The following is a 13,845-nucleotide window of genomic DNA, read 5'->3' on the forward strand; positions in this document are numbered from 1 at the left end:
TGGTACTAGAACCAAAACATTCTGATATTCTAAACGAATTTCATTGGTTGATAAACAAAAATTCAGCTTTAGATTGTGAAGCGGTTGGAAAATTTTTTTCCTCAGTTCAGTTCGGTTTGGGAGTTGGGGGAGTTTGGTGTTTCAGCCTGTTCTCCCTGCCTGCTTCTTCTGCGAACTGCTGGACTTGGCCTTCAGATAAGCAAACACTAATCCTGCATGGGCTTTTGAAGCTTGCTAACAACTCTTTTCCTTAGTAACTTGCCTTTCTCTCTCTCTAACCCCTTTTTGGGGAAAAAGGGAGGTAAGGGGGGGAGAGAGGGGGTTCCAAAGAGGGGATCCCTCCCTGAGGGAGGGATTTTTGTTGTGTTATTTGTCTTTGCTGTGTATTTCTGTGTATATATTGTAAATACCTGTATATATTGTGTTATATATAACCTGCTTTCCATATATGCTTGTAAATATATAGCTTTTGCTCTTCCACTGAGTTAGCTGTGGTTTCTTACTCTGTGGAGGAGGGAGAGCTAAGCCCTCTCTCAACCTACCACAGAGTCCCTGAGCTGTAAGAGAGGAGCTGCCACTGTAACACAACCCAGAACCACAGCATGGGAGTGCCTGGAAGGGACTTCCAGAGACCATCCAGTCCAAGCCCCTGCCAGAGCAGGAGCACCCAGGGCAGGGCACACAGGAGCACAGCCAGGTGAGGCTTGAAAGTCTCCAGAGGAGGACACTCCAGTACCTCCCAGGGCAGCCTGCTCCAGGGCTCTGCCACCCTCACAGTGAAGTTTCTCCTCATGTTGATGTGGAACCTTCTGGGTTCCAGCCTGTTGTTCCTTGTGGGCACCTCTGCACAGAGCCTGGCACCTTCCTCCTGACCCCCACCCTCAGCTATTGATAGACACTGATCAGATCCCTCTCAGCCTTCTCTCCACACTAAACAGCCCCAGGGCTCTCAGTCTCTCTTACAGGGGAGATGCTGAAGTCCCCTGAGCATCCTCCTGGCTGTCCCTTGGACTCTCCCCAGCAGGTCTCTGTCCCTCTTGAACTGGGGAGCCCCAAACTGGACACAGGATTGCAGCTGTGGTCTCAGCAGGGCAGAGCAGAGGGGCAGCAGAACCTCCCCAGCCCTGCTGGCCACAGTTCCCTTGCTGCCCCCCAGGCTCCCCTTGGCTCTCCTGGCCCCCAGGGCACATTGCTGTCCCATGCAGAACTTGCTGCCCACCAGGATCCTGAGCTCCATGGAGCTGCTCTCCAGCAGGACTTCCCCAAGAATGTGCTGGTGCCTTATGATTCAGTCAGCTCTTCCCCCTGCTGCTGGCCACTGTCTCAGAGCTGCAGGAGCTTTGCTTAGCAGCCCTGGGGAGGCTCCTGCCACGTACCTTGAACGTAGACTGCATATTCACACAGCCCATGAGACTCCTGCAGCTGCTCCCTGATCACAGCCTGAAAGGACAAAGAGCAGACACCAAAGGCAACCTCCCTCATTCCAAAGCCTGTTAGCTGCTTCCCCTTTCCCCCCACCCCCATCACTAATCTGCAGCCCAGCAGCTTTCAGATCCATGGCATGAACCCATGACAGTTAAGAACCATTAAAGGTTGGAAGGTCTCCAAGATCATGGAGTCCACCTGCTAGCCAGGCACTGCCAAGTCACCACCAAGCCATGGCCCTGAAGTGCCACATCCACACAGGACTGGTAAGAACCAGAACCACAGAACCATAGAATCAACCAGCTTGGAAAAGCCCTCAGAGATCACCAAGTCCAAGCTGTCACCCAACACCTCCTGACAGCTAAGCCATGGCTCCAAGGGCCACATCCAATCCCCTCTGCAACACCTCCAGGCATGGGGACTCCACCACCTCCCTGGGCAGCACAGCCCAAGGGCCAATTCCTCTTGCTGGCAAGAACTTTCTCCTCCCCTCCAGCCTCAACCTCTCCTGGCACAGCTTGAGACTGTGTCCTCTTGTTCTGGTGCTGCTTGCCTGCCTGGAAAAAGAACCCAACCCCCAGCTGGCTCCAACCTCCCTGCAGGGAGTTGCAGAGAGCAAGAAGGTCTCCCCTGAGCCTCCTCTTCTGCAGGCTAAGCAAGCCCAGCTCCCTCAGCCTCTCCTCCCAGGGCTGTGCTCCAGACCCCTCCCCAGCCTCCTTGCCCTTCTCTGGACACCTTCAAGTCTCTCAATGGCCTTCTGAAACTGAGGAGCCCAGAGCTGGACACAGGACTCCAGGGGTGGCCTAACAAGAAGAATATAAACCCAGCAGGTCTTCCAGTCAGGGCAATGCAATGGAGCTGGTGTCTGACTGACCAAACACCTGGATGTGGAGAGTGCTGCTGTGTTGTGCCTGGGCCCTAAAATCACTCAGATTTCAGTGTGGGGATGGACACAGCAATAGTGATGGACACAGTGGTGGTGATGGACAGAGTGGTGGTGATGGACACAGTGATGGTGATGGACACAGTGATGGTGATGGACAGGGGCTGCACGTTGGCCACAGCCACCCCAGGCAGTGCTGCAGGCTGGGGACAGAGTGGCTGAGAGCAGCCAGGCAGAGAGGGAGCTGGGGGGAGTGGTGGACAGCAGCTGAACAGGAGCCAGCAGTGTGCTCAGGGGGCCAAGAAGGCCAAGGGCATCCTGGCCTGCAGCAGGCAGAGTGTGGCCAGCAGCAGCAGGGAGGTCATTGTGCCCTGGGCTCAGCACTGCTTAGGCCACACCATGAGTCCTGTGTCCAGCTCTGGGCTCCTCAGTTTCAGAAGGCCATTGAGAGACTTGAAGGTGTCCAGAGAAGGGCAAGGAGGCTGGGGAGGGGTCTGGAGCACAGCCCTGGCAGGAGAGGCTGAGGGAGCTGGGCTTGCTTAGCCTGCAGAAGAGGAGGCTCAGGGGAGACCTTCTTGCTCTCTGCAACTCCCTGCAGGGAGGTTGGAGCCAGCTGGGGCTTGGGCTCTTCTGCCAGGCAGGCAAGCAGCCCCAGAACAAGAGGACACAGTCTCAAGCTGTGCCAGGGGGAGGTTGAGGCTGGAGGTGAGGAGAAAGTTCTTCCCAGCAAGAGGAATTGGCCCTTGGGATGTGCTGCCCAGGGAGGTGGTGGAGTCCCCATGCCTGGAGGTGTTGCAGAGGGGATTGGATGTGGCCCTTGGAGCCATGGTTGAGTTGCCAGGAGGTGTTGGGTGACAGCTTGGACTTGATGAGCTCTGAGGTCTTTCCCAACCTGGTTGTTTCTGTGATTGATGACCTTGGAGGTCTTTTCAAACCTTTGTGATTCTGTGATTATGGAGAGCATTCAATTGCCAGAAAGGAAACTGTGGAGAGGAAGGGCAATGGAGAACAAGCCCAGGCTGCTCTCCCCCTGATGACTGATGTTTGACCCAGACATAACCAAGCATGGTCTGAACATGGATGCTCTTTATTGCTCCATCTGCAGAAAGCTGGTGTCTGGGAGCAAGAGAGGGCAACAGAGAGCTATCTTTCAGTCAGATCTGATTAATTCCATAAGCCCTAAAAAAAATCCCTGAGCAAAAGGCCCTGAGCTGGGAAATCTGAGCTGTAATCCCAGGCTCGGGGTTTTCCCTTCCTCCCAAGTTTATTTAACTGGCTGACAGAATTCAGACATCCTGGCAGCAGCCCAAGCAGCCTCAGCCATTTCCATTAATTAAAAGCATCTGCTAATTGCAATAATTCCTTCCTCACAGAGAGGAGAAGCAGCAGAGCTGAGGGGCTTTGCATGCACAGAGATGAGATGGGCGAGGATGGCTGCCGCAGGGCCTGGCCCCGCTCTGCCCTGGCTCCCCCCTGCCTCTGCTGGCCAGGAGAGGCTGCAGGCTCGGCAGGGGATCTGCCCACAGCCCTCCCTGGCAGGAGAGGGCAAGGGAGCAGCCAGGGTTGGGAATCTCTTGCTGTAACAATAATCACAGAACCACAGAACTGTCAGGCTTGAGCTCAAGGCTCAGCCAGCCCCAGCCCCCTGCCATGGGCAGGGACACCTCACACCACAGCAGGTTGCTCACAGCCACCTCCAGCCTGGCTGCAAACACCTCCAGGCAGGAGGCTTCCACCACCTCCCTGGGCAGCCTGTGCCAGGCTCTCACCACCCTCCTGGGCAACAACTTCTTCCTCACAGCCAAGCTCAATCCCCCCACTTCTAGTTCTGCTCCATCCCTCCCAGTCCTATCCCTCCCTGACACCCTCACAAGTCCCTCCCCAGCTTGCTTGGAGCCCTCTGCAGATCCTGGAAGGCCACCAGAAGGTCTCCTGGGAGCCTTCTCCTCTGCAGCCTGCACAACCCCAACTCCCTCAGGCTGTGCTCACAGCAGAGCAGCTCCAGCCCTCTGCTCCTCCTCCTGGCCCTGCTCTGGACACCTTCCAGCCCCTCCAGAGCCTTCCTGGCACAGAGGCTCCAGAGCTGGCCCCAGAGCTCCAGCTGTGGTCTCAGCAGAGTGGAGCAGAGGGGCAGAATCCCCTCCCTGCCCTGCTGGCCACACTTCTCTTGCTGCAGCCCAGGCTCTGCTTGGCTCTCTGGGCTGCAAGTGCTCCCTGCTGGCTCCTGCTGAGCTTCTCCTCCCCCAGCACCCCCAAGGCCTTTTCTTCAGTCTGCTCTCCAGCCAGTCCCTGCCCAGCCTACAGCAGTGCCTGGGATTGCCCTGACCCAGCTGCAGGACCTTGCCCTTGGCCTTGTTGAACCTCATGAGGCTGCCCTGGGCTCAGCTCTGCAGCCTGTCCAGGTCTCTCTGGATGGATCCCTTCCCTCCAGCTGCCTGCTGCCCCACACAGCTGGAAGTGTGCATTCAAAGAGGGCAAAAGCTTGGTGGCACCAAAAGAGATGCAGGAGTAGCACTGGGTATTTAATGCCTTTGCTCTGGGGAGCTCATGGATTCACACAGGGGCTTGGGTTGGAAGAGACCTTCAAGATCACCCAGTGCCAAGCCTCTGACACAAGCAGGGACACCTCCCACCAGCCCAGGCTGCTCAAGGCCTCATCCAGCCTGGCCTGGAACACCTCCAGGCAGGGGACATCTAGATGGGAATGTCCCTGCTTACTGCAGGCTGGTTTGATGAGATGACCATTAAAGGAATGGCTTTGAGCTGGAAGAGGAGAGATGGAGACTGGAGATGAGGAAGCAATTCTTGACAGTGAGGGTGGGGAGACTCTGGCACAGGCTGCCCAGGGAGGCTGTGGACGTCCCCTCCCTGGAGCTGTTCAAGGCCAGGCTGGATGAGGGCTGGGAGGTCTCCCTGCCCATGTTGTGGGGGTTGGAGCTGGATGAGCTTTGAGGTCCCTTCCAACCCAACCCCTTCAACAATCACAGAATCAGCCAGGTTGGGAAAGACCTCCTGAATGCTTTCCTGCTTTGGAATGAACATAGGCTGCCTCCTGTCTCCCCTCTTCCCTTCTCCACACAGGCCAGTGAGGTCCTTCTGATAGAGCAGACTAGACTAGACTAGAGTAGAATTAACCAGGTTGGAAAAGACCTTTGAGATCATTAAGTCCAACCTATCACCTATCAACCAACACCTCCTGACAACCAAACCATGGCTCCAAGTGCCTCATCCAGTCCCCTCTGCAACACCTCCAGGGGTGGGGACTCCACCACCTCCCTGGGCAGCACAGCCCAAGGGCCAATTCCTCTTGCTGGGAAGAATTTCTTCCTCACCTCCAGCCTAAACCTCCCCTGGCACAGCTTGAGACTGTGTCCTCTTGTTCTGGTGCTGGGTGCCTGGGAGAAGAGCCCAAGCCCCAGCTGGCTCCAACCTCCCTGCAGGGAGTTGCAGAGAGCAAGAAGGTCTCCCCTGAGCCTCCTCTTCTGCAGGCTAAGCAAGCCCAGCTCCCTCAGCCTCTCCTGCCAGGGCTGTGCTCCAGACCCCTCCCCAGCCTCCTTGCCCTTCTCTGGACACCTTCAAGTCTCTCAATGGCCTTCTGAAACTGAGGAGCCCAGAGCTGGACACAGGACTCCAGGGGTGGCCTAAGCAGTGCTGAGCCCAGGGCACAATGACCTCCCTGCTGCTGCTGGCCACACTCTGCCTGCTGCAGGCCAGGATGCCCTTGGCCTTCTTGGCCCCCTGGGCACACTGCTGGCTCATGTTCAGCCTACTATCAACCACTCCCCCCAGGTCCCTCTCTGCCTGGCTGCTCTCAGCCACTCTGTCCCCAGCCTGCAGCACTGCCTGGGGTTGCTGTGGCCAAAGTGCAGCCCCTGGCACTTGGCTGTGTTCAATCTCCTGCCCTTGGCCTCTGCCCATCTGTGCAGCCTGGCAAGGTCCCTGTGCAGAGCTCTGCTGCCCTCTGACAGCTCAACTCCTGCCCCCAGCTGGGTGTCCTCTGCACATCTCCTGCTGCTGGACTCCATCCCCTCCTCCAGATCATCAATACAGATATTGAGCAGGATGGGGCCCAGCACTGCTCCCTGGGGCACCCCACTGGTGCCTGGCTGCCAGCTGGCTGTGGCACCATTCACCACCACTCTCTGGGCTCAGCCTCCAGCCAGTTCCTCACCCAGCTCAGAGAGCTGCTGTCCCAGCCAGGGGCTGACAGCTTGGCCAGGAGGTTGCTGTGGGGGATGGTGGCAAAGGCCTTGCTGAAGTCCAGGCAGACCACATCCCCAGCCTGCCCCACAGCCACCTGGGCATGGAAGGAGGTCAGGTTGGTCAGGCAGGACCTGCCCTTCCTAAATCCATGCTGGCTGGGCCTGATCCCTTGGCCATCCTGCAGGTGTGCTGTGATTGCCCCCAAGATGACCTGCTCCATAATCTTGCCTGGCACTGAGGTCAGGCTGCCAGGCCTGGAGTTCCCAGGCTCCTCCATCTGACCCTTCTTGTGGATGGCCATCACACTGGCCAGCTTCCAGTCACCCAGCTGTGCCAGGGGAGGCTCAGGCTGGATGTTAGGAAGAAATTCTTCCCAGACAGAGAGATTGGCCCTTGGGATGTGCTGCCCAGGGAGGTGGTGGAGTCCCCATCCCTGGAGGTGTTTAGGAAGAGCCTGGCTGAGGCACTCAGTGCCATGGTTGAGTTGATCAGATGGTGCTGGCTGATAGGTTGGGCTTGGTGATCTCCAAGGTCGTTTCCAACCTGGCTAATGCTGTGCTCTGTGTTGTGTATCTGGGACCTCTGCAGTGATTCTGTGATCCTGAAGGCTGCCAAGGACTTGAGGGCATTTCAGCTACTTCTTGGTATTTTCCCTTAGTCCTTTATTGCACAAGCAGCCAGGACTGAAGGGTGGTTTGGGAGCTGGCCTGAAAGCTGCCACCCCCTGACCTCACTCAGAGACCTCCTAGTGCCAAGCCCCCGCAGCAGCTCTCACCTTGCACTCCTCGTAGTCCTGGCGGACATAGAGCAGGTAGATCAGCCAGTTCTTCCTCTCCAGGATGGGCAGGTCTGGGGCTGGAAAAGGAAAGCAGACCAGAAGATGGCACAGCAGGCTGAGGAGCAGAGAGCCTGGGCACAGCACCAGGCGGCTTCTGCACCACCTGCCGTGGAAGCTCAGCGCAGCTCCTTCAAGAACCGTGCCTGCGCTGCCTGCTGCAACTCATCAGCTACTGGAAGCCTGGAGTGTGGAGCTAGCAGCAGGGCCTGCTTTTGTTTCACTCCTCACCCTGATGGACAGAATGCCTGCTGCAAGGCAGCAGCAGAAAACCTCTGCCTCAGAAGCCTTGGGCACCGCGCCGGCCACAGCCTTGTACTTGGAGAGGGCAACATCAAAGCCTCCCTGGGCCTGCACCATGCTGCCAGCTGCCAAGGCAGCCCTGGAGAGAAGAGAAGGGTGGCCAGGTGAGGACCTGTGCCCCCCAGGCACAGCACCCAGACAATGGGATGGGATGGGATGGGATGGGATGGGATGGGATGGGATGGGATGGGATGGGATGGGATGGGATGGAATGGAATAGAATAGAATAGAATAGAATAGAATAGAATAGAATAGAATAGAATAGAATAGAATAGAATAGAATAGAATAGAATAGAATAGAATAGAATAGAATAGAATAGAATAGAATAGAATCAACCAGGTTGGAAAAGAACTTTGAGATCATCAAGTCCAAGCTATTACCCAGCACCATCTGATCAACTCAGCCATGGCACCAAGCACCTCATCCACGCTCTTCCTAAACACCTCCAGGCATGGGGACTCCACCACCTCCCTGGGCAGCACAGCCCAAGGGCCAATCTCTCTGTCTGGGAAGAACTTCATCCTACCATCCAGCCTAAACCTCCCCTGGCACAGCTGCAGACTGTGTCCTCTTGTTCTGGGGCTGCTTGCCTGCCTGGCAGAAGAGACCAACCCCCAGCTGGCTACAACCTCCCTTTAGAGAGCAAGAAGGTCTCCCCTGAGCCTCCTCTTCTGCAGGCTAAGCAACCCCAGCTCCCTCAGCCTCTCCTCACAGGGCTGTGCTCCAGACCCCTCCCCAGCTTTGTTGCCCTTCTCTGGACACCTTCCAGCAGCTCAACATCTTTCCTAAACTGAGGAGCCCAGAGCTGGACACAGGACTCCAGGTGAACTAACTCAAGAAGAATGAACTGAAGCCATCTCAGGGGCAAGCAGTCAGCTTCTCCAGGGGCTTTCTTTGAGGGGCTGCCCAGACCAACAGTGAGGAGTAGCTGAGGACTGCAGAATCACCCAGTGAGGGAAAGAAGAGATCTGAGTCCGCTGCTTCCTGCACTGTCCTGATCATAACGTGCCACAGCACTGCTGCAAGGTGACCAGCACCAAAACACCACCACCTCCAAAGCCTTGGGGCATCAGCTGCTTCTGGTGCAGGTACTGCAGCAAGCAGCTCCAGGCAGATCTTACTGAGCCCCAAACACCTGCACAGACTCCTTCTGCTGGATGGAGCTCACCAACTCCTTCAGTACTCCAGCAGAAAAGTGGAGGAGGGCCACAAAGGGCTGGACCTGCTGGAAAGCAGCTCCATGGAGAAGGACCTTAAGAGTCCTGGTGGACAATAAACTATCCACAGGGCAGCAATGTGCCCTCATGGCCAAGAAGGTCAATGGTGTCCTGGGGTGTATGAGGAAGAGTGTGGCCAGCAGGCCAAGGGAGATCCTCCTACCCCTCCACCCTGCCCTAGGGAGGCCACAGCTGGAGGACTGTGTGCAGTTCTGGGCTCCCCAGTCCAAGAGAGACAGGGAACTGCTTACACAGCTGCTGTGGGGCCTGGAGCAGCTCTGGGAGCAGCAAAGGCTGAGAGCCCTGGGGCTGAGAGCCTGGAGGAGAGCAGCCCCAGAGGGGAGCTGAGCAATGCTCAGCAGGAGCTGAAGGGTGGGGGGCAAGAGGCTGGGGCCAGGCTCTCATCGGTGCCCAGGAACAGGACAAAGGGCAAACACTGGAACCCAGGAGGCTCCATCTGAACAGGAGGAGAAACTTCTTTGGTGTGAGGGTGCTGGAGGCCTGGAGCAGGCTGCCCAGAGAGGTTGTGGAGTCTCCTCTGGAGAGATTCCAACCGCCCCTGGCCATTGTGGTGCTGGGCAGGCTGCTGTGGGTGCCCTGCTTTAGCAGGGGGTTGGACTGGCTGAGCTCCAGAGGTGCTTCCAGCCCCCAGCACGCTGGGGTTCTGCCATTTCAACGCTGGTCTGGTGGAATTGGTTCTTTCACACAGCCAAGAGGCAGCCTGGGGGAAATGAGCTGGATTCATGCTTTGGCACTGGGGCAGAAGAATCAAAGGCCTTTAAACTGAACCTCAGTGAGCGGATGAGCGAACTGGGCAATGCACACAACCAGCAGGTTTCAGAGCTGTCACCAGGCTGAGGGTGTAAATGACTGAAGGGGTCACAGCTCAGCTCTTTGAGCCTGCAGAGGGGCTGTGCAGCACCACAGCTCTGAGCTGCTGCTGAGGAAAACACATTTGGTGCGGTGGAGGAGAGAGACTTGGTGGGCCAGCCCTTGCCTGGCGAGGAGCTGGCAGCAGCGGTGACGGCAGATCAGGACTGGATGTTGCTTAGCGATGAATTCACCTCGGGTTGAAAAGTTGAGCAGGCTGCTGTGCATCTCATTAGGGCTGGAAAGGCAGCGAGTGCCTCTGCCCGGGCTGGGCAGCCGAGGGGTAACCATGGCAACGAAAAACCAGCCCCGGGCCGGCAAGTCAGAGCGGCGGCACCAGCGGAGAAGCCAGCGCCGGGCCCGAGGCGGGCGGCAGGCGGGGCCCGGCCCCACCGACACACACAGCCAGCCCCGGCGGGCCGGGCCGCGGCGGGACGGGCAGCAGCTCAGAGCCGCCCCTGCCAGCCGGTGCCAGAGGTCAGCATCCGCCGCAGGAGGCTGCGGCTGGCAGGAGGGAGTCAGGCTGGGAGCCCGGAGCCGTGCGATCGGCATGGAGAGAGGCTGAGCTCTCCTCCTGCCTCTGCCTGGCCACACACACAGCTCAGGCACAGCACCACTGCCAGGCCTGGCAGCGCTGAGAGCACTCAGAACGACCCAAAGTGTGTCCAGAGACGGGCAAGGAGGCTGGGGAGGGGTCTGGGGCACAGCCCTGGCAGGAGAGGCTGAGGGAGCTGGGCTTGCTTAGCCTGCAGAAGAGGAGGCTCAGGGGAGACCTTCTTGCTCTCTGCAACTCCCTGCAGGGAGCTTGGAGCCAGCTGGGGCTTGGGCTCTTCTGCCAAGCACCAAGCCCCAGAACAAGAGGACACAGTCTCAGGCTGTGGCAGGGGAGGTTTAGGCTGGAGGGGAGGAGAAAGTTCTTGCCAGCAAGAGGAATTGGCCCTTGGGATGTGCTGCCCAGGGAGGTGGTGGAGTCCCCATCCCTGGAGGTGTTCAAGAGGGGATTGGATGTGGCCCTTGGAGCCATGGTTTGGTTGTCAGGAGGTGTTGGGTGACAGCTTGGACTTGATGAGCTCTGAGGGCTTTTCCAAGCTGGTAGATTCTGTGATTCTATGCCTCTGAACCTCCTGTGGTGCTGAGGAGCTGTGAAGCCACTGTCCCCTTTGGCAGCTTGTGCAGGGCCCTCACACAGCAGCCTGGCTCTGCAGGGCCCCCGGCACAGCCCTTGCTACCGTGGCAGCAGTGCACACAGATGCTGTTGTTCTCTCTCCACCCGCTCCAGGGCTGCTCCAGGAGAAGACAATTATCCAAAACCTTGGTATCTACAGCAAGAAGAGTTCCCAGCTCCCATCATTCTCCCTTGGCCTCTCTTCTGTGGGGTTACAAAAGCCTGCTCTCATTAAAACAGGGAGCAGGAACCATACAGGTGCTTCAATAGCTGAGCCAAGAGGCAGCCAGCTTCTTTCCAGAGTGTCTTGATTGAATTCCAAGGGGAATCCAGCTGACCCCCCCCTTCCCCAGTGGCCACTGATTGATTGCCCAGCCCTCACCCCAGCAAGGTGATTTTTCTTTCTGACAATGTTCCTTGAAGGAAGCCACTGGAGCAGAAACCCTGACAGCATCAGAGTGAGATCATCAGCTCTGGATCTGTGCTGCACCAGCAGCACTCTTCCCTTCAGTCATCCTCTCAGAGATTGTCCCAAGGGGCTGGGGACAAACCAAACAGCAAAACCCACGATAAAAATCAGCTGCTCCCCTTGGTGCAAACCTCCCTAGGAAATGATTTGGTGTTTGGCATCTCCAGAGTGGGCAACTGGGAGTTAGCAAGCAGGGGGGGTTGGGTTTCACAGAAGGGTTGTGAAACTGCTGCAAGGAGAGAGGAAGGGGAGAAAAGAGGCCCCAGAAGGCTGCTACCATAAAATAACACAATGGGTTGGGTTGGAAGGGACCTTCAAGATCACCCAGTTCCAACCCCCTGCCATGGGCAGGGACACCTCACACCAGCCCAGGCTGCTCAGGGCCTCATCCAGCCTGGCCTTCAACAGCTCCAGGAAGGAGGCAGCCACGAGATGCTGGAGGTGCTGGAAGGTGTCCAGAGCAGGGCCAGGAGGAGGAGCAGAGGGCTGGAGCTGCTCTGCTGTGAGCACAGACTGAGGGAGTTGGGGCTGTGCAGGCTGGAGAGGAGAAGGCTCCCAGGAGACCTTCTGGTGGCCTTCCAGGATCTGCAGGGGGCTCCAAGAAAGCTGAGGAGGGACTTTTGAGGGTGTCAGGGAGTGATAGTGTAGTGTGAGGTGTCCCTGCCCATGGCAGGGGGGTTGGAACTGGATGATCCTCGAGGTCACTTCCAGCCCTGACAAGTTTGTGCTTTCAGCACCCCTGCAGCCATCTGGCAGGTTGTCACCTCAGTTTCTCCAGCCTACAAACTGTCCTCAGCCTGCAGCACCCCAGTGCCCTTCCTGTGGAAAGCACAGGAGAGAGCTGTGGCTCTCTGAGGTGGAGAAGGAGCTCAAGCACACACCTGAATTCTCCAACTGAAAGCCAACAGATTAGACCCCAGCTCTTCTTCCACTCCAGCTCACTGGGAAGAACCTGAGCCTCACTTCACTCCCTGCACCTCCAGCTTTGCAGCCTGGCCTGCTGCAGACTTTGCTGGAACAGTGCAGAGAGGGCAAGGAGGCTGGGGAGGGGTCTGGAGCACAGCCCTGGCAGGAGAGGCTGAGGGAGCTGGGCTTGCTTAGCCTGCAGAAGAGGAGGCTCAGGGGAGACCTTCTTGCTCTCTGCAACTCCCTGCAGGGAGGTTGGAGCCAGCTGGGGCTTGGGCTCTTCTGCCAGGCAGGCAAGCAGCCCCAGAACAAGAGGACACAGTCTGCAGCTGTGCCAGGGGAGGTTTAGGCTGGAGGGGAGGAAGAATTCTACACAGAGAGATTGGCCCTTGGGCTGTGCTGCCCAGGGAGGTGGTGGAGTCCCCATGCCTGGAGGTGTTTAGGCAGAGCCTGGCTGAGGCCCTTGGTGCAATGGCTGAGTTGCTCAGATGGTGCTGGGGAGAGGTTGGACTCAATGATCTCCAAGGTCTTTTCCAACCTGGTGAATTCTGTTCTGTTCTATTCTAAGCAGGAGGAGCAAGCAGCTTGAAGGAAGAGCAGAGAAGCAAAGGATTCAAGCAGAGAGAGAGAAGAACCTGACAGCAGAGCAAAACCCAGAATGACCTAACCCAGACACAAGACACAGCACAAGGAGAGGACAGACAACTCTCCAGAGCAGGCATTAAACTCTGCTCTTTCTGGCTCCACTGTGGCAGGTACCACACACGTGGTGGGGTAAGGCCAGACAAAGAGTCTCATTCAGATCCTGATTCAATTGTCCCTTCCCCAGCTCTGAGTAAAAACTGCTGGCTGGAAAGCAGCCTTCAGGGCTGCTCCAAATTAGTGAACAAGAAGCTCCCTTGCAATATTTTGTAATCATAGATTTGTCAGGGCTGGAAGGGAGCTCAGGGCTCAGCCAGCCCCAACCCCCTGCCATGGGCAGGGACACCTCACACCACAGCAGGTTGCTCACAGCCACCTCCAGCCTGGCTGCAAACACCTCCAGGCAGGAGGCTTCCACCACCTCCCTGGGCAGCCTGTGCCAGGCTCTCACCACCCTCCTGGGGAACAACTTCTTCCTCACAGCCAAGCTCAATCTCCCCACTTCTAGTTGTGTTCCATCCCCCCCAGTCCTATCCCTCCCTGACACCCTCAGAAGCCCCTCCCCAGCTTGCTTGGAGCCCCCTGCAGATCCTGGAAGGCCACCAGAAGGTCTCCTGGGAGCCTTCTCCTCTCCAGCCTGCACAGCTCCAACTCCCTCAGGCTGTGCTCACAGCAGAGCAGCTCCAGCCCTCTGCTCCTCCTCCTGGCCCTGCTCTGGACACCTTCCAGCCCCTCCAGAGCCTTCCTGGCACAGAGGCTCCAGAACTGGCCCCAGAGCTCCAGCTGTGGTCTCAGCAGAGTGGAGCAGAGGGGCAGAATCCCCTCCCTGCCCTGCTGGCCACACTTCTCTTGCTGCAGCCCAGGCTCTGCTTGGCTCTCTGGGCTGCAAGTGCTCCCTGCTGGCTCCTGCTGAGCTTCTCCTCCCC

At 57.6% G+C, this 13,845-nt stretch overlaps 1 protein-coding gene across 1 annotated transcript in view; it reads right to left on the bottom strand.

The window, feature by feature from the left end:
* The window catches only part of BBS4 (Bardet-Biedl syndrome 4), a 79,638-nt gene that overhangs the window by 37,565 nt on the left and 28,228 nt on the right, over window positions 1-13,845 (bottom strand). The window contains exons 3-4 of the mRNA XM_054168835.1: window positions 7,287-7,366; window positions 1,377-1,440 (exon numbers count right to left, since the gene is read on the bottom strand). Of these exons, the coding sequence (XP_054024810.1) occupies window positions 1,377-1,440; window positions 7,287-7,366 (144 nt within the window). The remainder of the gene's footprint in view (window positions 1-1,376; window positions 1,441-7,286; window positions 7,367-13,845) is intronic.

The sequence above is a fragment of the Dryobates pubescens genome, chromosome 17, assembly GCF_014839835.1.
Source record: "Dryobates pubescens isolate bDryPub1 chromosome 17, bDryPub1.pri, whole genome shotgun sequence".
Taxonomy (NCBI): Eukaryota; Metazoa; Chordata; class Aves; order Piciformes; family Picidae; genus Dryobates; species Dryobates pubescens.